At 39.4% G+C, this 24919-nt stretch overlaps 1 protein-coding gene across 1 annotated transcript in view; it reads left to right on the top strand.

Annotated features, from left to right (window-relative positions):
* Positions 1-24919, top strand: part of RAD54L2 (RAD54 like 2) — a 75701-nt gene that overhangs the window by 25457 nt on the left and 25325 nt on the right. The window contains exons 2-5 of the mRNA XM_020998962.2: positions 20154-20352; positions 21592-21731; positions 23031-23165; positions 23458-23690. Coding sequence (XP_020854621.2) covers positions 20154-20352; positions 21592-21731; positions 23031-23165; positions 23458-23690 — 707 coding nt within the window. The remainder of the gene's footprint in view (positions 1-20153; positions 20353-21591; positions 21732-23030; positions 23166-23457; positions 23691-24919) is intronic.

The following is a 24919-nucleotide window of genomic DNA, read 5'->3' as shown; positions in this document are numbered from 1 at the left end:
AGTTTGGCTCCAAATATAACACTCTCTCATAATGAGTTTGTCCGTTCATACTTTGGACTTAATTGATACCAGCCCTGTTCACTCTTCTTAATGCTTAGTGATAACTAGTTTATTCTTTTTTTATAATAACATGCTTGGTTATGAGGTTTGTTAGCATGTATCGCTGTTATTGTGAACGGAGTACATTTGGCAAGTCCTTGTTGACTTGGAGTCATCATATTCTCTGGTATCTAGCTAGGATAGGAGGCAGATGTTGTTAGTAGTGTAGTTCATAAAATCATGAATTTTTTTTGAGAGCTGGAAAGGATTTGAGGTCATCTAGTCCAACTCCCTCCACTTCAAATAAGGAAAGTGAGAAGTGAGGTGGCTTGCTAGCAATCATTAGTCTATGCATAACTGAGACCAGAATGAAAATATCCTGACTCTTCTAGGGATATTTCTTCAACATGATATGTATTTATCCCATTTGTGATGGGGAAAATAAATGTAGATTATGATTAAGAAATCCAGTGAAAAACTATAGTAAGTAACCTATTTTATTACCCTAGAACTGCGCAGAAAAGTTAGTCAGCAGCCTACAGTAGGCAATAGGAAATGGAACCCACCAGAGAAGCCAGTGTTTCTACTCAGGCAAACAAGACAGTAGCCTTCCAGTGAGACCAGAGATGAGCCAAACTCACTTGTAGCCAGCAGGGCTTCATATCTGGAAGCAACTATAACAGAAGGCTCCCCCAGAAAGCCCTAGGATGGTCAGAAGCTCACAGCAGGAACCTTAGAGAAGTGACCAGTGGCAAAAGCAACCAGTACAGTTGCAGCATAGCTCAAACCAGGACACCTCAGGTCCGGGACTCTCCAAGGTCCCTAGCCCGCTGGTCCTGAAGATCCAGCATTCTGAACCTCAGAAATCCAGAGGGGTGTACCTTTGGAAAGAGTAAGTACACTCAGGAACCTAGGTACCCAGGCTGAGATCAAGCAAGGCTGACCATCTCCCCCAGCAGGAAGCATATCCTGGCCCTAGAACAAATTCCCAATTGAGGAAAGGGAGTAAGGCTCGAGAGATGAGTAAAGACAAGATGATTCAGGCTGTTATAAAGAATAATTAATACTAGATCCAAAGATACCCCAAAATCCAGTCTATAAGAAGAGAGTACCTGGATTGAAATGGCAAACAAAACCCAAAGAAAAAAATAGATTTTCCACAAGGACTACATGAATACCTAGAAAAAAGGAAGTAAGAGATAAAAAAAAAAATGAAGGAAAAAAAGTTCTGGAGGAAAGAATTGAAACTAGAATAAATAGCTCAGAATATAAAGTGATATATCTTACCTAAGTAATAGGCTCCTGAAAATTAGACTAGACTAGACAGAAAATAATTGACTTCATAGTGAAACAAAATAAAAAGATTGAAAAATAAGATGTCTGATATGAAAAACAACTGACCTGGAAAGCAGGTCAAAGAGAGATAATTCAAGAATCATTGGGTGATTTTTTTAAAGCCCGGATACTATATTTCAAGAAATCGCAACTGAAAAACTGCCTAATTCTCTTACAGCTGGAGGGCAGAATGAAAAAATCCACATCTCCTAAAAGGATAAGCTCCAGTTATGTCATAGCCAATATCCAGAGCTTCCGTGTCAAAGAAACAGTTTTTCACGGAGCCAAACAGATATTCAAGTACGAAGAAACCGTGCAAGACCTATCATCTACTTTGAATGAGAGGCTATCTTAGAATATATTGTATCTATAGCTATATATACAAAAATATATGCAAAGCAAAAACTATAGGCTTACAACCAAAAATAACTTACCCTGAAAAGTGAGTACAATCCTACAACTAGAAAAAATATATACCTTTAATAGAATAGAGTACTTTCTAGCATTCCTGATAAAAGGCTAGAGCTTTCAGACTTTGAAATGTAAACATAAGAGTCTAGAACAATGTAGAAAGGTAAAAGTTGAGCGATTGGAAGAGATTGTATGATGATGATGAGAGGCTAATGTTCTAATGGGGGAGAAAAAACAAGTGTCCCTTCAGAACCTTAATGTCTTCAAAGAGTATTGAGAGAGTTAATTAAAAAAGAAAACCGTGAACTTGGGGATAGATTGGTTCTTTCCTCTGGGTTTTAAGACATGAAAGTGGGAGAGGGTGTGGCTAAGAGGGAAGATAATACTGGAAAAAGTTGAAAACTTTGGGAAATGGCTGAACAAAAATGGTATGTGAATATAATAGAATGCCATATTGCTGTAAGAAATGATGAAAGATATGATTTCAGGGAGCCCTGGAAAGTATGAATTGATAGAGTGAAGTTAAGTAGAGCTGAAACAATTTATATGACAACATTATTGTTTTTTTTAAAAAAGACTTAACTCTAATCAAAGAAATGACCAAACAGAATAATTGGCCATGCCTCCACAGGACCTATGATGAAGTATGTTACCCACCTCCTGACAGAGAGATGATAGACCTCTCTGCAGAAAGAGACGTATTTTCATATATGGCCAGTATATGAATTTGTTTTACTTGACCATGTATATTTGTTAAAATGATCTTGTTTCTCTTCCTTTCAATTTGGGGAGAGAAGTGAGGGAAAGCAACAAGGGCTAGTGACAGGGTTACTCCCCCCCCCCCAAAAAAAAAAAAGAAGAAAAGAGGTTAAAAAATGTATGGATGAGGAAGGAAAGGAAACACAGCCAAGCACGGCAGTTTTGAAAATAACAGGTTGAATTTATTATATGCTTTAAAAAAAAAAAAGCAGTATGGAATAGAGATTCACAGTTTCATGTACAGTTTTCTTTTTGGGTTCTATATTTTACATGGAAATGCACTTTTGTGTGTGTGTGTGTGTGTGTGTTAAGTTCCGAGTGGGAAAAAAATTAAGCCAAAAAGATAATTTAAAAAATCAAAAAGTGTATGGGCACTAGAAATATTTGTACCTAGTAACCAAAATATGTAGCCTGGAGTTCCCTTTTTGTGATAGCAGACAACTGTTTGCCTCTTGGAGTTTGAGGTGTTAGTGTTCGTAAGTGCATTCCTGCAGAGGCTTATGTAAGTGCTCTTTAAAGTGTTTATGTAACATGGGTATCATTAGTCACTAACATGTGTAGCAGTGGGGCCTGGCTAGAGTTAAAGCACACGAGCATTTGGGACCCAAAAGATACTGTTTGGTCGAATCACAGACTTGGAAGAAATATGGTCGGTTACAGCTAACCATGGATGTTCTGATTTTTTTCTGGTTACTTTCACCTTTTTCTTTTCTGGATGAAATCTTTCCCCACATCTACCCCCTTTATACTTTACTCTCACCATCTACAGGAAAGATTTTATTTTATCTTCTGGGTTTAGTAGCATTATGTGAAAATGTTTGATAGATGAGAAAATCAAAAGCGTTAGAATGTTGGGTTTAGGTTTCATACTGTTATTTGTTGGGATCACTTGGAATATTGCTTGGTATTTACAAAGTACAGTAAAGGTGAACCCTTTTGCAATATTGAACATGTCTAATTTCACTTAGTGAAAAGTCTGAATTACAAAATTTTAAGAGTAATTTTATTGAAGTATGGTACTTTTATAAAATAAGATATAATTGGTTACTAATAAATGATTTGAAGTAATGAAAAATTACAAATCAGAGCTTATATGACTGTGTCATAAACATGAAACCTTCATAAATATCCTTTAACAATAAATGAATCATATACTGGCTAGATTTGACAGCATATGAGTATATGGGGAATCACAGGAGTCATCTCAGAAAATGGAAACATGTTGGAAAAGAATCTATGTCCTTCAATTAAAATTTTTTTAATAAGTATATTCCCTTAATTTTCCAGTAACAATCTAAGGGAGAAATTTTTTTGAGCATTTTTTGCAGTAAGAATTTCACATACTGTGTCTGAATTGTTACAAATTCCAAATGAAGTATGAGTAAATGAAGTTTTTTTAACTTTATTTCCCAATGATTATCATTATTTAAATGATGAAAGTGAGCTTTCCTCTTTGATCAGGGGTAAAACCTAGAGGGTTCCTGAATCTAGGAGAAAGAGAATGTTAGGGAACACTTAACTGCCACCAGGGAGCTAAAGTCATCGGGCTTAGACAAAATATAATCCAGGTTTTTGGCAGATATAATTACTGAAATGTTGTCAGAGATCTTTGAAATATCATGGATCATAGGAGAGATGCCTTTGGATTGGAGATGTGTATATATCCCAATTTTGTGAAATATAGTGTGCTCCCTCAACTCTTCCCCCCCCTCCAAAAAAAACCAAAACCAAACAAAAATAGACCTGCTCCAGACAGATGCAGAAAATGCACCAGACCAAATCCTGATGGGGAAATCCAAAGAAAAGTCACAGTGAGTCATTTGTCCAGCCCAGTTCAAAATAGAGAGATAAAAAGGTCTGTGGACACTAGAGAAAGGGTCTGACCAGGAATACATCTAGCCAAGCACTACAGTATACAAAAAGAAGCAGTGCACCAGTCCAAGAGAAGGTCTGATGTCCATGGTAGGGCACTTTGCATCATGTGCAATGTTGGGGAATAGATACCAACTGGCAGTTTTGTCATCCACTACTCAGTTCAGGGCAACAGATCAAGAGTAGACTGAGTAAAGGACCTGTGCTCAGGGATGGTGTTCTGTGGTAGGGAACAGTCTTAGTCCCTGGGCAAGTTTAAAAGCAAGCAGAAGTGGCATGGCACAAACCCCAGGTGCAGAGCAGGGTCTCAGCTCCAGCTCTTAGCCCTGTCTGAAGCCTGAAGAGAGTAATAAGACCAGGAGTCCCAGACCAATGAGGAGCCTGAAATTATGTCACTCAGAACTAGCAGAACTTACCAGCTAGCTGATAATGGCTCAGTCTAGCAGCAGTCTACAGTTGCTCAGACCCAAATCTAGGTCAGAAACTTGAAGAGCTCAGACCACACAGCAACCAGACTTTGCCCTGAATCAGACCACATTGTGAACAGTCCCCAGCCTACCATCCCTGTGATCCTAGAATAATATATCACTTACTACCCCAAGAAAGCAGCAACAGAACCAGCCCAGACCTTCCCTCCAGAAGAGTTGCAGAATCTGGCTCTAATATCAAGTCCAAAATCAGGAAAAAGACTGGAACAATGAGCAAACAAACAAAAATGGTGACAGGGACACACAAGACACATACCCAGAACATAATGATTTCAAAATATCTATGAGCAAAGCCTCACAGAAAAACAGAGCTTGGGCACAAAGTCAACTAGAATTCCTGGCAGAGACGAGTGAAGCAATAGTTTTTTTTTTTAAGAATTTTAAATTGTTTTTATAAATGATATGAGCCCTCCAGAGGAAAAAGAGAGTTATGAAAGAAAGAGGCACAAAACCTTACCCAAGCAACAAACTCCTTAAAAATTAGAATGGGCCAAATAGAGGCCAATGATGCTGTGAGACACAAGAAATATTAGAACAATGTCAGAAGACTGAAAAAACCCCCAGGAAATATAAGGTATCCCATAGCAAAAACAGCTGACCTAGAAAAGACATCACAAGAGAAAACATTTAAGAATCACTAGATTCTTAAATCATTAAAAGCCATAACTTTTTTTTAAAAAAAGGCTAGACATTATATTTCAAGAAATTTTAAAAGAAAACTGCCCATATCTCTTAGAACCAGAAGACAAAGTGGGAATGAAATCTACTGGTCACCTCCTAAAATAAGCCCCCAAATGGAAACTCTCTGGAATGTTGTAACCACAATTGAGTGCTTCCAAGTCAAAGAAAAGATCCTGAAGCAGCCAGAAAGAAAGAATTCAGGTATCACAGTTAGAATCACTTCAGTCAATAAGAATTTATTAAGCACCTACTCTGTGCCAGGCACTGTGCTAAATGCTAGGGATGTGAATGCTAAAAAAAGACAGCCCTTGCCTCCAATCACACATAATCTAGTAGCCACAGCTATGAAGGAGCCTAATACAATATTCCAGAACGCAAAGGATACAGGCTTACAGCCAAGAATAACTCAAGGAAAATTGAGTATAATGCTCTAGGGGGGAGAAAAGAAATAGAGGACTTCCAAGCCTTCCTGATGAAAAGACGAGGACTATGTAGAAACTTTGCAGTTAAATCACAGAAACAGGAGAAACATAAAAAAATAAACATTAATGAGTTTTCATTTGGAGACTTCTTTCAGAAGGTGACCAGTAGATTCTTTTTATTTCCACTTTGCCATCTGATTCTAAGAGATCTGGGCAGTTTTCTTTTAAACATCAATGCTGAGAAACTAAAGGATAAACTGTTTACATGCAGATATAGGGAGATGATATTTGTGTTCCCTCTGAACCCTATCACCTTCAGGGTTTATAGAGGGAGTCTAGACTGGGAGTGGTTCTGTTATGTCTTGATAATCTTAAGAATGGAAAGAGAAGAGGAATACAGTGGAAGGCAGGGGGAAGGGAAAGGAAGGTTAGGCAAAATGATCTCATGTAATCAGGGTGTATAAGTTCACATCCATACAAATAAGGAAGGAATGGGGGGAGTAGCTGGCACTCTTCTAAACTGGTCAAAAGAAAGAGGAATACACACAGAGCTGGGTACAGAAATACATTTCACTCACTAGGGAAATAGGGAAAGGGGAAATTAGAGGAAGGGAAAATTAAGGTAGGGATTAGTTGTAAGCAAAACACTCTCTAAGAATGTTCCTAGCTCTTTTTTGTAGTATCAAAGAATGGAAATCTGAGGAGAGTACCCATAAATTGGGGAATGCTAAACAAGTTATGGAATATAAAATATAAGCATTATATCATGCTTTAAGAAATTATGAAGCTGTGGTTTTAAAGAGACTTGAGAAGACTTTATGAACTGATGCAGATTGAAGTGAACAGAAAATGGAGAAAAAATTTTACAAAAGACAATAATATGGTAAAATATAAACAACTTTGAAAAAATTAGGAACTCTGATAAGTGTAATCACCAAGAGGGATTCCAGAGGACTGATAACGAAACATACTATCCACCTCCTAACATAAGAGTGAAGGACTCAAAAGGCAGAATGAAATTTTTTTTGAAATGGCCATTGTGGAAATTTGTTTTGTTAGACTGTACATATTTGTAACAGTGATTTTCTTCTTTTTTTTTTCTTGATGGGAAAGGCACCAGTCACATCAGTGACTGTGAGAAAGTTCTTAAACAAGGAATAGAAGTGATCACAGAAAGAGAAAATCGTTTTGGTTATGTAAAATCAGAAAGCTGTTATATGAATTTTTTTTGCAACTAGGATCAGAAGGGAAGCTTTTGATGGGGAAAAAAAATCTTATAATCAAATATTTCTGATAAGGTTCTAAAATATATATAGGCCCAAGAATCATGAGAAGAAGAATTGCAAATTATTAACAATATAAAGATTTCTCTCAATCATTAATGATACGAGAAATATAAATCAAACCAACTGAGATTTGGCTGCACACCTACCTAGCAAATTAGCAAAGATGACCAAAAAAAAAAAAAGAGAATAATTAGTGTTGATTCTTCAGAAAGGCAGGAATACCAATATAACCTTGGTAGAGTTTTGAATTGATCCAGTTATTCTGGAAGTAGTTTGAAATTATGCTTTTAAAAAAGGCAGCTAGGTGGCACAGTGGATAGAGCACTAGTACCGGATTCAGGAGGACCTGAGTTCAAATCTGGCCTCAGACACATAACACTTACTAGCTGTGTGAAGCTGGGCAAGTCACTTAACCCCAATGCCTAGCCAAAGAAAATATAATAATAATAAAATAAATAAAAGGTGACTAAAACAATTATACCCTGAGACCCAGAGAACCCACTGCTAGGCATGTTACTGACAAAGATGTCAAAGACATAAAAGCTCCTTATAGCAGTACTTGTTAAGTCAAAGATTTGAAAACAAAGTAGATGCCATAAGCTGAAGTATGAATTTTAAAAATTGTACCTTATGAATGTGATTGAAGAAACAATGAGCATGAAGAATTCAGAGAAGTATGGAAAGACACAGGAAACCATATTTACAATGACTGCATGAGTATAAATGAAAAGAACAACCACAGTAACCCAAACTGAATGTTGTATAATTAGAATGACCCAGCCTGGCCCTGAAAGAGAGATGAGAAAACATGCCACTCTCTCTTCTTCACTGAGGTAGAGGACTGTGGGTATAGCAGTACATATGCTGTCAGATGAGGGTGATGGTCAGTTTTGTTAAACTGCTTTTGGTTTTCACTTTTTATTCTTTTAATATGGGGGATGGCTTGCTTGATGTAGGGGTGAAGGGAAAGAAATATTTAGAAATGAAAATACAGAAACGAGACATCACAAAAATCATAAAATGAGCAAAAAATCAAATCAATTCATATCAGACCAGCCTCATTTTCTTTTTTTTTTTTTTTGGACAGTGTTAGTAGACTAGTAGATCAGTGGAATGCCATAGAATTAGTTCACTTGGATTTCAGCAAAGATACTTGGCAGTTTCTCACGTTATCTTGTAGACAAGATAGACTTGAACTAGATGATAGTATGTTTTTGTGGTTTCAGAATTAATTTAATGACTCGAGCTAGTGAGTAGTCGTTGATACGCTGATGTCAGCTTGAATGTAGGTCTTTAGTTATATCAGGGATCTGCCCCTGATAGCCACATTTTTTTTCTGCGATTTCTATGGATGAAGGATAATGTGATTATCAGATTTCCAGATGACCCAAAGAATAGCTAATATGTTGGATAATAAGATAAAAAACATAGTAGACTAGAACAATATGCTGAATAATAAGATAAAACTAAATAAAATTAATGGAGAGTCCTACACTTAAATTTTATTTTTTAAATCAGCTGCACAAGAATAGGAATTGAGGAGGCATGGCTACCTAACAGTTCTTATGAAAAAGTGCTGTGGCTTGTATTGGACTGTAATAAACAGCCTAATACGGCATCCCCCAAACCTAACACAATTTTAGGCTATATCAAAAAAGGTATAGTGGCCTATGCAGTGAAGGTGCTAATTTTGATGTGCTCTACCCTTGTCAGACAACATGTAGAGTATGATAGAGTTTGGGGCACCACATTTTATGAAGAACATTGCCAGCCTAGCAAAGATGGTGAAGGCTCTGGAGACTGTGATCCATGAGGGTCATTTAAAGAAACTGGAGAGATTTCACTTGGAGAGGATAAGATTTGAAGGGCTGTAGTAGAAGAGGAAGGAGACTTGTTCTTGGCCCTAGAGTGAGCTGGTATCAGTGGAAATTACAGGGACTCCAGCATATTTCAGCACCATGTAAGTAAAAAAAAACTACCTAACCCTTTGAGATGGCGCAGAGCAGTGGGTTCCCATTTAATGGAGGTCTTAAGTTGCTAGGGTTGAAGAAACTAGGGTTGAGCTAGGCAGAACATAAAGAAAGAAATAGCACATGCTGAGACTGGAAGATGGCCCACACAACATAAGTTTAGTTTATGTTTTAAGCAGTTGGCAGCCAGATTGCAAATTTGGGTGAAAGCAGATAATTGGTAATGGTCTCCCCCCTCTCTTTGGAGTCTCTGAACATCTAGGGATGTCTGATATTTAGCAGCTGTGAGGAGGAGGAAGTTGACGGCCTTTCCTCTCAGAAGGGAGGGGGATTAACAAAAGTGGGCTGAGGAGGAAAGTGTAAGCAATACACAAATGGATTGTGTAACATAACATTTATTAAGTATTACCTCTTACTTAGAGCTGGGTGGGAGCGTCCTAGACTATTGAATGACCTGAAGGAATGACTAGTTTCTTTTTTAAGTAAACAGCCTTTTAGCTCTCTCCCTTGTTATACTTCATTTAGAAGTGTGGTGAGTATAACCCAGAAGGAATTACCTGGAAATCTTACAGTTCTGTTTTGGAGTTCCTTTTTTTTCCCTACCGTTCAATGTTTTGGTTCTCTATTTTGGCCCAGGCATATCTGGGTAATGGAAGTCAGCTCCCTTGGCAAGGATGCTAGTGCTAACTACATAGAATCTAGGTGCTTCCCACTGTCTTTTACTTCTGCTCCATCATTTGAAGCCTCAGGAGCATTGTGGGAACCCCATATATTAGTGCCTTGCTTAGAGTTATTTATCCCTAATGCTGAAGTCAGCCTTCCATTCACAAGATCATAAGCATTCTTTAAGACTAGCCTTTTGTTTTTCCTTTGTACCAAAGCAAGGGTTATGTTCCTGAAAACCTCAGTTTAAATCCTAGTTCTGCTATTTATTTTCTGTGTCGGAGGTTCTTAACCTAAGGTTCCAGATAGATTTCTGGAGGTCTGTGAACATGGATGGGAAAAAGTAGATTTTTCATTTCAATATAATTGGTTTCCTTTGTAATGCTATACCTTTTTTTATCCTGATCTGATTACCCTGATCTCTGTGGTCTTGGGCTAATCACTTCCCTGTGTTTCAAATGAGATATTTGTAAAGCACTTAATATAGTGCCTGGCACATGGAAGATGCTGTATAAATATCTATTTTTATGATGATCATTTACTTATGTATGAAATGAAAGGATTAAATGAGATGATTCCTAAATGTTCCTTCTATCTCTGAATCCTGTGATTCACTGTGGGCCTGCATTTTAAAAGGACATTTGGCAAAGACTTCTGATATCTTTGTTTTGCTGTACCTAAAATTTCATTAGTGTAGGGAGCCTCCCACTGAGGGAGGAACTCCAGGACCTCTGACCAATCCATCTGCCTTTTCTAGTATTAGAGATTTTCCTGGGAGCACTAAGAGATTAAAGAATTTGTTGAGGTCACACTACTTTGATCTGTCAGAAGCAGGACTTGAATTTTTGTCTTCCTGGTTTGGTGGTCAGCTCTGTAGCCTCTACGCTGTGCTGCACCTGAGGCCCCTCTGTGGGCTTCATTTTCCTTAACTGTAAAACAAGGTTATTAGACAAAATGACCTCCAAGGTCCCTTTCAGCTCTAAATCTGTGATCCCATGATGATTGGTCATGGGGGTAATCTGCTAGCATCAGAGCTATTGAATGGAATCATAGATAGAACTAATGAACATAGAGCCACAGTTATTTTCTTGATTTAATAACTGGTCTTTTTACCTTAGGAGTAGATATATGATAGAGTCCTGAATATACCTTGTTTGCCTTTGCCCATCTTTCCCCTTTCTCCCTTTCTAGTCTTTCTTCTCTCCAAGGTCTAGATCAGAGATGTCAAAGAACCTCATCTGTGGCCTGAGTTTGGCCTGAACCAGATTAAAATTTACTTGGGAAATATTTAATAAAATAAGTAGAAATGCAACAGAATATGAATAATGTTAATATGTTTTTTAAGTCAATATGTAGCTTCAAGGATCTATTTCTATCCAAGTTTAATACCACTGGTCAGGATTACTCCCTCCTTCCAACCTACAGTTGTAAGTTGTGCTTTATGTATTATACTTATTTGTATAACTGTTTCATCCCTGTCCCCTTGAAATCAGGACTGTTGTTTTTCATCTTTGTATTAGGAATCTGTAATTTCCTTGATGTGAGAACTCCTTGTACCTACAGAGGTCATATCCCTTAGCACATAAGCCTTAGTTAACCAAGGAGGGAGAGGTTAACACTTTTACCGGTGATCATCCTTCTAGTAAGTGTCCAAGGTGGGATTGGAAAACAAGTGGTTCCAAATCTAGAATGATGTGTCCACTCTTCCATGCTGCTACTTCTTGCACAGAGTAGGAGTTGAATAAATTTGTTGAAAACCGTAGTCTTTCATGAAGCCTTCTCTCCCATCTCCAGCTCACAGCAATCCTTCTCCCTGTATTAGCATGTTTATAACTTCTTTTCCAGCTCAGTTGTAAACTCCTTGAGGAGAATAACTGTGCCTTTTACTTCTTTATCTCCTTCACAATCCCTGGTACATTGTTATAAAATACATTTTGTTAATTTAATCAATATCTGGGTCTTGAACTGAGGGGGAAAGGGAGAAATAAAATAGCTTCAATAAAATAAAATCAGCTCAGTCTGATTTGAGCTATGTGAGAGTACAGTGGGATTGCGAATAGGTAGGCTGTGAAGAAAATCAATGAATAAAAATGTATTAATTGCTCACTGTATGCCAGGCACCTGGCTAAGTGCTAGGGATATAAAAAGAGGCAAACAAGTCAGCCCCTTACTTCAAGGAGTTTACAATCTAATGGGGGAGACAATATGTAAACAAATATATACAAAACAAACCATATAGAGGAAGCATAATTAAGAGACGGGAGGCACTGAAGTTGAGAGGGGTTGGGGAAGCTTCTTTTTTTTTTTTGCTTTTTTTTTTTGCTTTTTGCTAGGCAATTGGGGTTAAGTAACTTGCCCAGGGTCACACAGCTAGTATGCATTGTGTGTTGTGTGTCTGAGATCACATTTGAACTCAGGTCCTCCTGACTTCAAGGCCGGCGCTCTATCTACTGCGCCACCTAGCTGCCCCAGGAAGGCATTTTGTAGAAGATGGGATTTTAGTTGGGATTTAAAGGAAACCAGAGAGGTCAGTAGTTGGAGCAGAAAAGGAAGAGCGTTCCAGGTATGGGGGACAGCCAGAGAGAATTCCCAGAGCTGAGAGATGGAGTGTTTTGTTCATGGAACAGCCAGGGGGGACCCTCTGGAGAAGTTTTTTAACTATCCAGAAGTGGGAAAACATACTGGAAACTGCCACAATAAGAGCCAGAGAGTTCCCCTCTCTCCCACCTCTCCCCCTCTCTGATTCTATAGGACCTATCAAGAGGCAAAGGTACTCAGCCGGAAGTGGCCTTTAGGGTTGAAGTCATGGGTTTAGTCCTTGATAGTATATATCCCATTCCAGAGACTCCCATGTAAGGATGTGTTTAGGGAATTTGAGTAATATATCACAAGCTTCAGGTAACACTGAACTGTGAAAGATGCTTTTTGAGGAAGAAGGACAGTCCCAGCAATCCCAGAACCTACTGTCCCTATACTATTTAGATTATTAGTGAGAAAACCTGTTTGTTTTTGTGAGTTTCTGGCATCCTGTAGTGGTATCTGAGTGCATAGAATGACTCTTAATATAGTTTCCTGACACTATATGCTTAGAACTCACACCGTTCTTTTACTCCAAAACTTTCAGTGACTTTGTGTTACATGCCATATAAAGCATAAATTCTTTATCCTGACATTCAAGTCTTGCTATAATCAGCCACCAACCTACCTTACCAGCCTTATCTCATGCTACTCCCTTTTACGTACTCAACATCCCAGTCAAACTGGGCCACTTTCAATCCCCCACTCTCATCTTATCTACTAACCATCTTTGTCCCTTTACTTATATCATCACCTATACCTGAATATGAATTCTTCCATCCCACCTGTTGAAACTGCTCTTTCATGCCTCACCTGGGATACTACTTTTCCTGTTACACCTATCTTCCTCTTTAAATTTCTCCTAGCACTTTTATCACCTAGACTTTTTTTATATATTTTTCACATAGTTTTTATCTGACATATTTCTGTTTTATCTCCATAACATAGCAGTGTTGTGTAGATGGTAGACACTTAGTAAATGTGAATTGAATTGAATTCAAAAGGATCCTAGACATCTCATCCCACACATTCCTTTTCCTCTTTCTCTAATATTATGTTGTTGTTGTTGTTGTTGTTATATTGTCACCATCCTCTCAATACTCCAAGATTCCTCACTACTTTTTGTTTTCCCTGAACTCACATATTGAACCTGTTGCCAAATCCTGTCTCTACTCCTACAGTATCTCGTGTATCCTATCTTTTTTCTTACACTTTGACCCCTAGAGTGGGCTACCTAGTAAATTGGAAAAAGTACTGGGTTTGGAGTCAGAGCACCTACGCCTGAATCTTGGCCCTGCCTTAACTCCCTGTGTGACTTTGGGCCAATCACACAGCCTTTCTGGGTTTCATTCCTCATCTGTAAAATGGGGGTTGGGGTGGGGGGAGGTGGACAGCATGACATTAGGATCCCTATAATCTCTAAATGTAGGATACCATTTTCTTCTCTAATCTATTCTCCATATCAATGGCCAAATAATCTTAATGTGACATTCTGTTTATATCGTTCACTCAGCTAACTAATGAGCATTTATTAAGCCTCTATCATGCCATAATGTACCAGGTACTGTATGAGACATTGAGAATACAAATATGAAAGTGAATTAATTCTTGCTATCAAAAAAAGTATTCTGCTAACATTGTGCTAGGGTGACACATGTTCACAGATAAGTAAGTCCAGGAAATTTAGTGTGTGTGTGTGTGTGTGTGTGTGTGTGTGTGTGTGTGTGTATGCGTGATTGGAGAGCGCAAATCAAGTCCTGCCTTTGTTATTAGTTGCAGTAGGTGGTACTTGACTTGAAAGGGAGCTGGTAGTTTCAAGAGGTGGTCAAGAGAAAGGAGAGCATTCCAAGCATGGTGGCTGGGACAGCCTGGTCAAAGACAAGGAAGCAGAAGATGGAACAGTGTGTACGGCACAAATGGACAGCAAGTCCGTTAGACCTGGAGCCAGAGTATGAAGGGCTTGTATTTCACCCTGTAGTCAGTGGGGGTGCCATGGAGGTTTCTTGAGCTTAGGAATGACATGGTTAGAGCTGCACTGAAGGGAGGTAAAAAACCTTCAGTGGCTTCCCTATGCCTCCTGAGTCAAATATAAAATGCTGGCATTCAAGGCTTTCTACAGTTTGGTTCTAGCCCGCCTTGCCAGCTTCATCTCTTACTATTTTCTTTCACTCTTTCTATGGTCTAGTCAAAATGCCCTGTTCTGACCCTGACCTTGTGCCTTTGATCACACAATCAAAATTAACTCCCATTGCACTTTATCTCCCTATGTTCCTTGCAGAGCCAAATCAAATACGACCTTCTTCATGAAGTTTTTTAACCCTCCCCACTACCACTACAGCTAGGTGGCATGGTAGATGCCAGTCAAAGATTCATTTCCCGCTTTTCCCTCTGATCCAATGGATAGCAGAAATGGAAGAGAGAAATGTTTGTTTCATCTCTTCTCACTCACCAACCAAAGCATCCAACTTACTTTCTTTAATTTTTTTTTTATTTTGAACTTAGACACACACAAAAAAAGCATTTCCATGCATATGGCAGAAGATAAAAAGAAGGTTCTATAAAACTGCGGATCTTCATTCCATACCACTTGCTTTTTAAAAGTACATAAGACATTCTACATATTACTTTTGAAATTGTCCTGCTTGTCTGTGCTTCTTTCTGTAATGTCTTATGTTTCCTGTGAATTTTCAGAAGTGTTACTACAGTAGCCCTCTTTGGGAGGAGGGGTATCATTATTGCTATCTCCTTTTCCCTCACTCTCCCCATCCAAAATTAACTAAAAGGAAAAAAGAAATCCAGCTAAATTTCATTTCTATGTGAATTTACCTGTTATTAAAGAAGCTATATGGTCTACCATAAGCATATTGGTCTGTAACTGTGTAGAGCAAGATTGAGAGTTGGTTAATCAAAACTCAAAGAGAAGACGTTTTGATTGTTTTGACTGTTTTCTTTGGCTAAACTGAGGTGGGGTCCAGATAAAATGAGAGTGCATTTATTACCTTAAATAATTTTCCCTAGTGCATATGCTTAACTATATAAGTTTGTACTATGGATTTTGTACTATGGATTCATGAATTTTCATTTCTTTTCTTTTCTTTTTTAAATGAACCCAATGTGAGGAAATGGGAAGCCCCTAAAAGCAATGTTACCTAGGCAATACAGCTGCTGCTTTTGCCTAAGGACACCTCATGGGGTGGGGCTGGGAGCTGTTGAAGTCCAGGCTCCACAGTGACCTTAGACTGGAGCAGTGGAGAGATTGGCCATGCGTGAACTTTGCTTAGACTGCAGCTGGACAGCTGGCCGCGTTATTCTAGAGGATTCCTGGCTTTGTTCATACACTATCCCAAGTGATTAGACAAGAAACTCTCAAGTGTTTGAGCTGAGTATTTCTTGCCTTTCTCCCATTGTCCCTTACATGCTGCCTTCTCAGTCATCTGGTCTCCTTGAGGAACTGCTTCACTGCTGTCACTGATTCTCCTTAGTTCCCACATCTGGGATCGAAGTTTTCCCTGGGGGTGGTATGCAGAGGTGGAGACTCCCCAATCCACACACCTTCCTAGAACTCAAGTCCACTGGAGGTATTGCTCCTCTCTCAACTCAGATTTCACAAAGATCTGTGCTCAGCTCAGACAAGCTCAGGTCCTTTTATCTGTCAGCTCTGGTCCTCTGGTGTCTTTCAAAGCTTAGGTCCAAGGATGCAGATACTAGCTAAGACTTAAACAATCATCCCTAATGATGCACTTACCGGAAGGCCAACCAAGTACCTGGGTCCTGTGTACTCATTCCTATCTCCTCAACCAGACTCAAAATCCCAAATAAGACAAGAATATCCATACACTTCTGGTGGGGAGATACCTTCAAAGTCTAATCAAAGTCTTCATGCCTTAACTTTATTAAGTTGACCAAGTTACCCCTGGTCATACTCCCCCCTCCACCCCTGCAAGTGATGTGACAAAAGAGACTGAGGTAGGTGCAAAAGAAATATATATACAAAATACTTTGAAAAATCGGAGATAAGAAAGATCACTTTCAAGCTAGCAGATTGGGCAAAGCTTCATGGAGGATGTGGCACCTGAGTTGAGACTTGAGGAAGGGGGCTGGACCTAGAGGGTCTCTAAGGACTCTTCCAACTCATATTCTAAGATTATTCAATTGCCAAAGAAGTAACTATGGGGAAAGGAGAAGCCACAAAAGGCAAGAAACACTAGGAAGGGTGGTGTTGTTGCTAGGATGCTAGAGTTCTACCTCTGTTGCCTTGGTGAAGATAGAAGGAGGAGAATTCATGCCCATTGTATGTATATGAATGTGTTTTAGCTTATTGATAATGACATTGCTTCATTCACCCACCTTTTGCCTCCTCCCTAACTTACCGTGAAGTTCTGGTCCCTGAAACAGTGTTGAAAGGCCCAAGAGATTCCACTATTTGCTTCTACTCTGAAGATAGCTCTATTTATAGTCTTTATTGTCCAATCCTTCCATCATCTTTAAGGTGCTCTGACCCCTCTGGTATCTCAAGAGTACCCAAGAAAGGATCCTGAAGGGTGACAGAACACTTCTTTGATGGTGAGTGAGAAAGCAAGGGCCAACATCCCAAGCCTTCCAAAGCCTTGTAAATGGAATGCAGCTTTTCATTCCCAAAGGAATAATTAGACTTAGAAATGCAAATACCCCTGGGAGAGGTAACCCAATGGTTGAAATTCCTGTTAAGATCTAAATGTTTGATCTCAGATTCCTTCAGAGAAGATTTGGAGTAGGGGGAAGGATTAGAGATGTGAAAATTCTGGATATTTTGAGGCCATGCAAAGAATGGGAGACCTTTTTTAAGAAATGAAAGTAGATATATGGGCTCTTGAGCCCCTTTCCATGGGACATATTCTGGCTCTGTACTCATACAAGACAGGTTCAGTGTTAGGATGGCTTGATGCCTAAAAGAAAGGACCATTGATTTAGAGCTAGAAGGGGATTTAGAAAATATCCAGCCCCCGGGCAGCGAGGTGGGTGGCAGTGGATAGAGCACTGGCCCTGAGGTCAGGAGGACCTGAGTTAAAATGTGGCCTCAGACCAAACACTTGACACTTCTTAGCTGTGTGACCCTGGGCAAATCACTTAACCCCAATTGCCTTAAAAAAAAAAGATCCAGTCTGACCTCTTCTTTTTATAGAAGAGAAAACTGAGGCACAAAGGTTAGATGGCTTGCCCAGAGTCACATAGCTATTAAGTGTCTGAGGTAGGATTTGAAGCAAGGTTTTCCTAGCACAGTTTCCTATCTATTACACCATCCTGCCTCGAAGTCTTGAAACTGAGGCCCAGAGAAGAGAAGGGCCACAAGGTCCCAAAGCAAGATTCATATCTCACCAAATATCAAACCAAAGACATGGCACAAATTAAGCATACCACCTAAGATGTCTCTTTAGGATAACTCAGGCCTAAGACTGCTTCCTCTGGGTACCAGGTCCACAAGGAAGTACAGGCTCAAGGCCTGGGACCCCAGCTTCGGATGAGCATTTTTGCCTAGGAGTCCCGGGAAAGGCACTAGAGGGATGGGTAAAAGACCAGGCAGAAGAAGGCAGCGTCTGCTCCAGGGAAGCATTGAGGGTTATGTGCACTCTCTGATGGGATCAGGCCAAAGGTCTAGGGTAGACTGTGACTGAGGCACTCAATAGGGGCAGTGGGCCTGGGGAAGGCATCTTTCTAGGACAGGTAGCCAGCTGTCAAACAAACTTTTGGTTTTTTTGTTTTTGTTTTTTGTATTTAAGGTCTCCCCTAAAAAGGGTTAGCAAGATTCCCTCTAGAAAAGGTACCTATAGATATCAGGAATAGGACAGCTATGTATTTCCAAAGGAAATGTTTAAAATACATAAGAGTGCCTTGACAAATAATTTGAATATGGAACAGTAACTCATCCCTACTCTTATCCTCTCCTGGAAGGCAAATACAACTTTGTTGGACTGATAAACGCCTCTCTCCCCAAGATGGCATGCAGTCTGATATAGGCTATATATATACATTCCTGTTAAACATATTTTCACATTAGTCATGTTGTAAGGAAGAATTAGAACCCATAGAAGGAACCACTAGAAACAGGAAACAAAACTCAACAGAAGAGAAGAAAATAGCAAATAGTATGCTTCGATCTGCATTCAACCTCCATAGTTCTTTCTTTGGATGTGGATAGCATTTTCCATCATGAGGCCTTTGGCGATGTCTTAGATCCCTTGTATTGCTGGGAAGGGTTAAGTCTATCAATATTAGTCATCCCACAACATAGCTGTTACTGTGTATAACGTTCTCCTGGTTCTGCTCATTTCACTCAGCATCAGACCATACAAGTCTTTCCAGATTTTTCTGAAGTCAGCCTGTTCATCATTTCTTATAGCACAATAGTATTCCATTACATTCATATACCACAACTTATTTAGCCATTCCCCAATTGATGGGCATCCTCTCAATTTCCAGTTCTTTGCCACCACAAAAAGAGCTGCTATAAATATGTTTTTACATGTGGGTCCTTTTCTCATTTTTGTGATCTCGCTGGGTCAAAGGGTATGCACATTTTTATAGCCCTTTGGGCATAGTTCCAAATTGTTCTCCAAAATGGTTGGATCATTTCACAACTCCACCGACAATGTACTAGTTTTCCAATTTTCCCACATCTTCTCCAACCTAAAATTGAATTTTAAAAGTAAATAGGAATAATCGTATTTGGAGTACTGACAGGGGTATTGTGAGGATCAAAGATAATAGCAAAACTTAAAACATTCTATAAATGTAAGTTGTTATTAGGTATATGATCGAGTATTGGATCAACAGTGAATGAATGAAAAAGCATTTATTAAGTGCTTCTGTGTGCCAGGCACTAGAGTAAACACTGGAGATAGAAAAACAAAGACAGCCTTAAGGATTTTATATTCAAATAGGGGAAGAGATTTACATGTGTGTTTAGGGGAGTGATGTCCAGGAAAAGATGTTTTGGACTGGGAAGTCACAAGGATGGTGAAATGGAGTCCTGTGGCAGTTGATTTAGCCTTTCCAGGAATAGTGTTATTGATTTGATCCCTGTTCCCATAGCTAATGGTGGAAGGGGCTGGGGAAGGGGGGCGGCATGGCATGAAGGTGACAGGAGAGCACTAGTGTGATGGGTCTGTATTGGCTAGTTATAGAGAATTCTGACCATTCCGGAATGTAGGGCCCAAAGATGGGAATTGGAATACCAACTTGGGGTATGACTACATGGCATGGAGATGGTTTTTGAATGCCTCCTCTTTGCAAAGCACTTAAGTATATGTGTGACTTAAGTGTCATTTGAGGTTGAAGTGTAAGAGTATGGGTATGGTTGTGTTAATTTGGCTACATTTTTCCATATTATGGTATTCCAATTCATATCTTATTCTGCCAATCAAAAAATTCCAGTGTCACAGTTTGGAGCAAAACTATTTATTTGGATGGTGCTTATCTCTGTAGATAATGATGCTCTCAGGATCTCTTTAGCTATCATTTTTAGCATCTTAGTGGGATTGGTGTTATACAGAGACTTCCAGGCTAGTACTGTAATTTCCCCTACCTTCCTGAGCAAGGATAGCATAAGGGACTTTGAAACAGTCAAATAGAAACTGATCCACAACATCTGCTCTGTTTAATCTTTGTTTTTAGATCAGTCCAGAGAAGGCATGTATGGCACTGAACATACCCAGTCTGAGGAAGATGGGGAATGGCAGCACTCTACTTCAACTACCTCATCTCAGAGCAAAAGGGCAGAGCGTCTTGGTCAGAACCAGCGCAAGAACCTGACCTCTGAGGACACCAAAAAAAAGAGGGCTCAGAAACCTTCCCATATGAGGAGGAACATAAGGTGAGTTATCTAAGATAAGATGCTAGGGAGAGTTATGTAATAAAAGTGATCTGGTTTTGCTTCACCCAACCCTCCCTATCCCAGCACAAGTAGTAAATTCATTTCTATGACTGATGTTGCTAGTAATATTAATATTGGGCTTATTATCAGGGAAAGCATCTCCCAAACTGCTGAAAGAGAAACTTATAGATAGTATTTTCATTCTGGATTTTAATTGGTGGTTCAAGTGATTCCCAAGATGTGTTCAGTTCTTGGTCTTGATTGCCAGAAGATTCTGCTGTGATGAGAATTTATCTTAATCATAGCTCAAGAATGTGGGCATATCCCTATTATCAGAAGCCTAGATGAGCCAAAGTAGAATTGGTGGGAAATGTCCTAGATCTGAATCTCTGCTCATATGTCTTGTCTTCTCTTTTTAAAGAGGCAAGAAGGTAAGGTAGGCAAGGAAATTAACTTTCTATCTTGATACCACATGACATGCGAACATGTAGCCTAGATATGTCAGTAATTCAAGAATATAATTTTGTTGATGGGGGTATTCTTTTCCCCAACTCAGATAATAAGCCTTCTATAAAATTTGGTTTCTGAAGGTTTCTATGGCTAAAAAATTTATCACTCTGCATCCTTTTGGTGAGCTTTTCCAGACTTAGCTAGGCAGGTCCTTGGATAATAAGCATGCAGATCATTATTAGCCCTGTTCCTAAAGCCTTTACAATGCTAGCAAGGTCTGCAAGAATTTAGACTGTGCTGGCATGGCCTTTTAGAACCTAGGGTTACTCACCTCTGCTCCGTGTTTAGGGCTTTAATAATGGATGGAGACCTCTTCTCCCCCCCCCCCCCACTTAACACCAAAAAATAATTCTGGAACTCTGAGAGGTTCTTCATTCTATTAGACCACTTCTGTGGTCAAAATAATAGTCTTGACCATATCAAGTATGTCATCTTTCTTGTCTGCTGAGGCTTGTCAAGGTACAGACTTCCCTTGTGACTGAAATAATGTGAAAAGTATAGTGAGCCGAGGATTTCCCTGATATTACCAAATTCCACTCCTTGGCCTACTAATGATAGGGCAAGTGGGGAAAATACATATTTTCTTGAAACTACACAATAAATATGATAATCTCTTCTTTTCCTTACTTTTCAGTAACCATTTCCTACTTTGGGTTTTGCCATAAAGTTGTTTTAGCTGAATTCATGAGTATAACTAAAGTGATTTCTTTTATTTATCTGAATGTGTAGAAAGCTGCTACGGGAAGATCAATTGGAGGCAGTCACCAAAGCAGCTCAACAGGAAGAGCTGGAAAGAAGAAAACGGCTGGAACAGCAGAGGAAGGACTATCCTGCCCCGATCCCCACTGTGCCACTGGAGTACCTCCCAGGTAGAAAGGGATGGCAGGATTCTGACTACGTCCAAACCAGGAGTTCTTAACCTTTGTTGTGTTGTGGACTCTTTGACAGGCTAGTGAAACCTATGGACCCTTCCCAGAATATTGATTTTAAATGCTTCAAATAAAAAATGTAGCATTATGTAGGAAACCAACTATAATGAAATACCTTTATGAAAATACTCTTTAAAATCAATTTTATGCACCAGGTTAAGACCCCTTGATCTAAATTCATGATCTAAAACATTCAATCTTTTTTTTAAAGAGCCTTTTATTTTTATAGTGGTAGAGATCTGAGATAAGTTTATGTCCTTAGTGGGATATAGGATAGGAGTAAAGATAGACAGACAGACCATTTATCAAATGCCTACTGTGTGTGCCAGATACTGTGCTTTCTAAGTATTAGGGATACAAATACAAGTAAGCAAGTCAGTTCCTGCTGTCAAGGAATTTACATTCTATTGGGGGAAGATGACAACCATAAAAGTGGATTGAAAGAAGGGAGAGGGGAGGTAGATTACCTGGGCAGAAGCTGTGTGAGGAGAAGACCAGGAAGAGGTCAAAGAAGTCAGAGGAGAGGGATTATGTAGTTAACAGTAGTCTAGAGAATAGGATTGAGATGTAATGGAGACTTCAAAGCACTTTATGATTAATCAGCATTTTTAAACAATTATTTGGATTTGCAGCCTTTAAAATGGCAGCTCGGTGGCAAAGTGGATAGGGCTGTAGGCCTAGAGTCTGGAATATTTGAATTCAAATCCAAGCACAGATATTTGCTAGCTGTGTGACCCTGGGAAAGTCACTTAACACAGTTTGCCTCAGCTTCCTCATCTATGAAATGAGCTGGCGAAGAAAATAGCAAACCATTCCAGTATCTTTGCCAAGAAAACCCCAAATGGGATCACAAAGAGAAGGACACAACTGAAACTGCTGAACAAAACCTTTAAAATTGCCAGGAACACAATTTGAAATATATCTTCCAAATTGAGATTTTCCTCAACTTTCCCTCTATAGTTTTGGGCTTCAAGACCTTTCTTCCATGAGAAGATTACTACAACTTCTGCTGGGAAATTGAATATTATCAGCAATGAAGAACCTCTTCCAAGATAGAGATTTAAAATAGAATGATAAGATGTGATCAAGATATGGCATTGGGTGATGAAAACTTACTAACATGATAGAAATGGAATTAATAGAAAGGCAAAAGCAAGGGCATTGTGTCTCAGGGAAATATATTTTAAATGACTGTGTCTTTGACTTTCCTCACCAACTATTGCTCTGTCTTCTCCATAGAGGAAATTGTTTTACGAGCAGGTGATGCTTCCCAGCTCCCCCCTCAGGTCTTAGCCCAAGAAGTGATTTGTTTGGATAGCACCAGCAGCGGCAGTGAGGAGGAGACAAAGGGAATACTACATGGCATTAAAGATGGTAAGAAGTTCTTTGTTCCTCGCAGTCTTGACTTACTGTGCATCCTTAGCAACATGTCTAACTCGATAAAGTTCCCATTCCTCCCTCCTACAGTTTTGGGGCCAATTATACATATTTCCCTTATGTCCTCTGATTTACATGTGAGTTACATCATTACCTTGGCCTGAAGCAAGAGAAGGGAAAAGCTAAAGCTTGTTGTTTTTCAAGAATGACAGCAAACAGTAAAGTTTCTGCCCTATGGTGTTTTGAAGATGATCACTGAAATCCCCTTTAATCTTTCCTGGTATCTTAGAAGTGATCGAACTGAGTTCCGGAGAGGATGAGACCCTTCAGATTGTGGACAGTAGTGATTCTGCTAATGAAGGGGACGGTGATGCCACCGAGGAGAGCAGTGGCTCCCACGTGAATGATGCCTTAAATCAGTCAGATGCTATGGGGCAGGTCATTGTCAACATCAACCACCCACCTAATGAGGAAAATATCTTCCTAGCCCCACAGTTGGCACGTGCAGTGAAACCTCATCAGGTATTGGAAGTCTTGAGACCCTCTTCTCCTTTCTTTTCAAGGACTCCTCATTGGTGTTGACATTGCTCATCACTTATATTATTGTCTTAATAAGTGGAGATTTCCCAAGCACTTAGGAGTTGTATAGCAAATCTGGTTTTTAGTCCCTTATCTGCTGGTCTTCCAAAATTTCATCTAAGATTCCTAAGATGAGAACCATCAGGAACAACTGGGGGGAAAGAGGGGTGGGACAGGATGTAATGGGACTGTATTTTGATCATAGCCTAGTTGTTTCCTAGTCTTGTTGCTAAACAGATTTGAGTGAGATTCCTGCAAGGTCTGAAAGCTTGAATTTAGGTTCTTCCCTGAGAAAAGCAGTTAGGAAATTTGTTTTGTATTGATGGTTCCTTAAAGTGACATGAATAGGTCTTTTAAAAACACCTGTATAGGAAAGAATAGACTTTTTCTATATTTCTCCACTAGAATCAGAAGGTAGAAGTTACAGGAAGGCAGGTTTTGGTTAAACAGATGAAAAGAAATTTCTAACTGGAACTGCCTGACAATGAAATAGGTTACCAAGGGGATTAGTGAAGTATTATGTTACTGGGTGTACTGATAATTGAGACTGGCAACTGAATTGATCATGCCAGGAATTCTTTAGAAAGGGTTTCTCCATTGGGTGGGAGGTTGAAATTAGTGACCTTGAAGGTTCCTTCCGACATTATCCTTCCAATCCTTCCAAGATTATGCTATATGGAGCAGGAAGAGGCATTGAAGTTCATTTAGTTCAACCTCCTTATTTTACAAATAAGGAAACTGAGGCCCAGAGGTGTCAAATGACTAGTGCAGAATCACAAAGGCTAGTTAGTACACAGCAGAGCGGGGGTCCAACCGGATCATCTGACTCCACATTAAGTTCTCTTTCAATCCTATCCTACCTTTGGGTACGATGTAATAACAAATGTTGCTCTCTCACATATATACTCACTAAGGATGACTTTTTGGTGTTTTTCTCAAAGAGACCTCCCCTGTAAACTATTGTTTTGGTTATTAGTAATGACAGCAAGTTACACTTTATTGTACCTACCTTGGATCCTCACAACAACCCTGTGGTGCTTAACAGAGCTGTTATCCCCATTTTACAGAGGTCAGTGACGTGCGTGGCCAGCATCACACAGCTAGTAAATGTCTGGCTCAGGACTTGAGCTTTGGTCTCTCTGGTTTTGCTTCTCAACAGTAGTCTGCTTAAA

This window comes from Phascolarctos cinereus, unplaced genomic scaffold (genome assembly GCF_003287225.1).
Source record: "Phascolarctos cinereus isolate Bilbo 61053 unplaced genomic scaffold, phaCin_HiC Scaffold_4;HRSCAF=312, whole genome shotgun sequence".
In the NCBI taxonomy this organism is placed as follows: domain Eukaryota; kingdom Metazoa; phylum Chordata; class Mammalia; order Diprotodontia; family Phascolarctidae; genus Phascolarctos; species Phascolarctos cinereus.
Note: the sequence above shows the minus strand (reverse complement) of the source record. Positions and strands in the feature narration are given on the sequence as shown.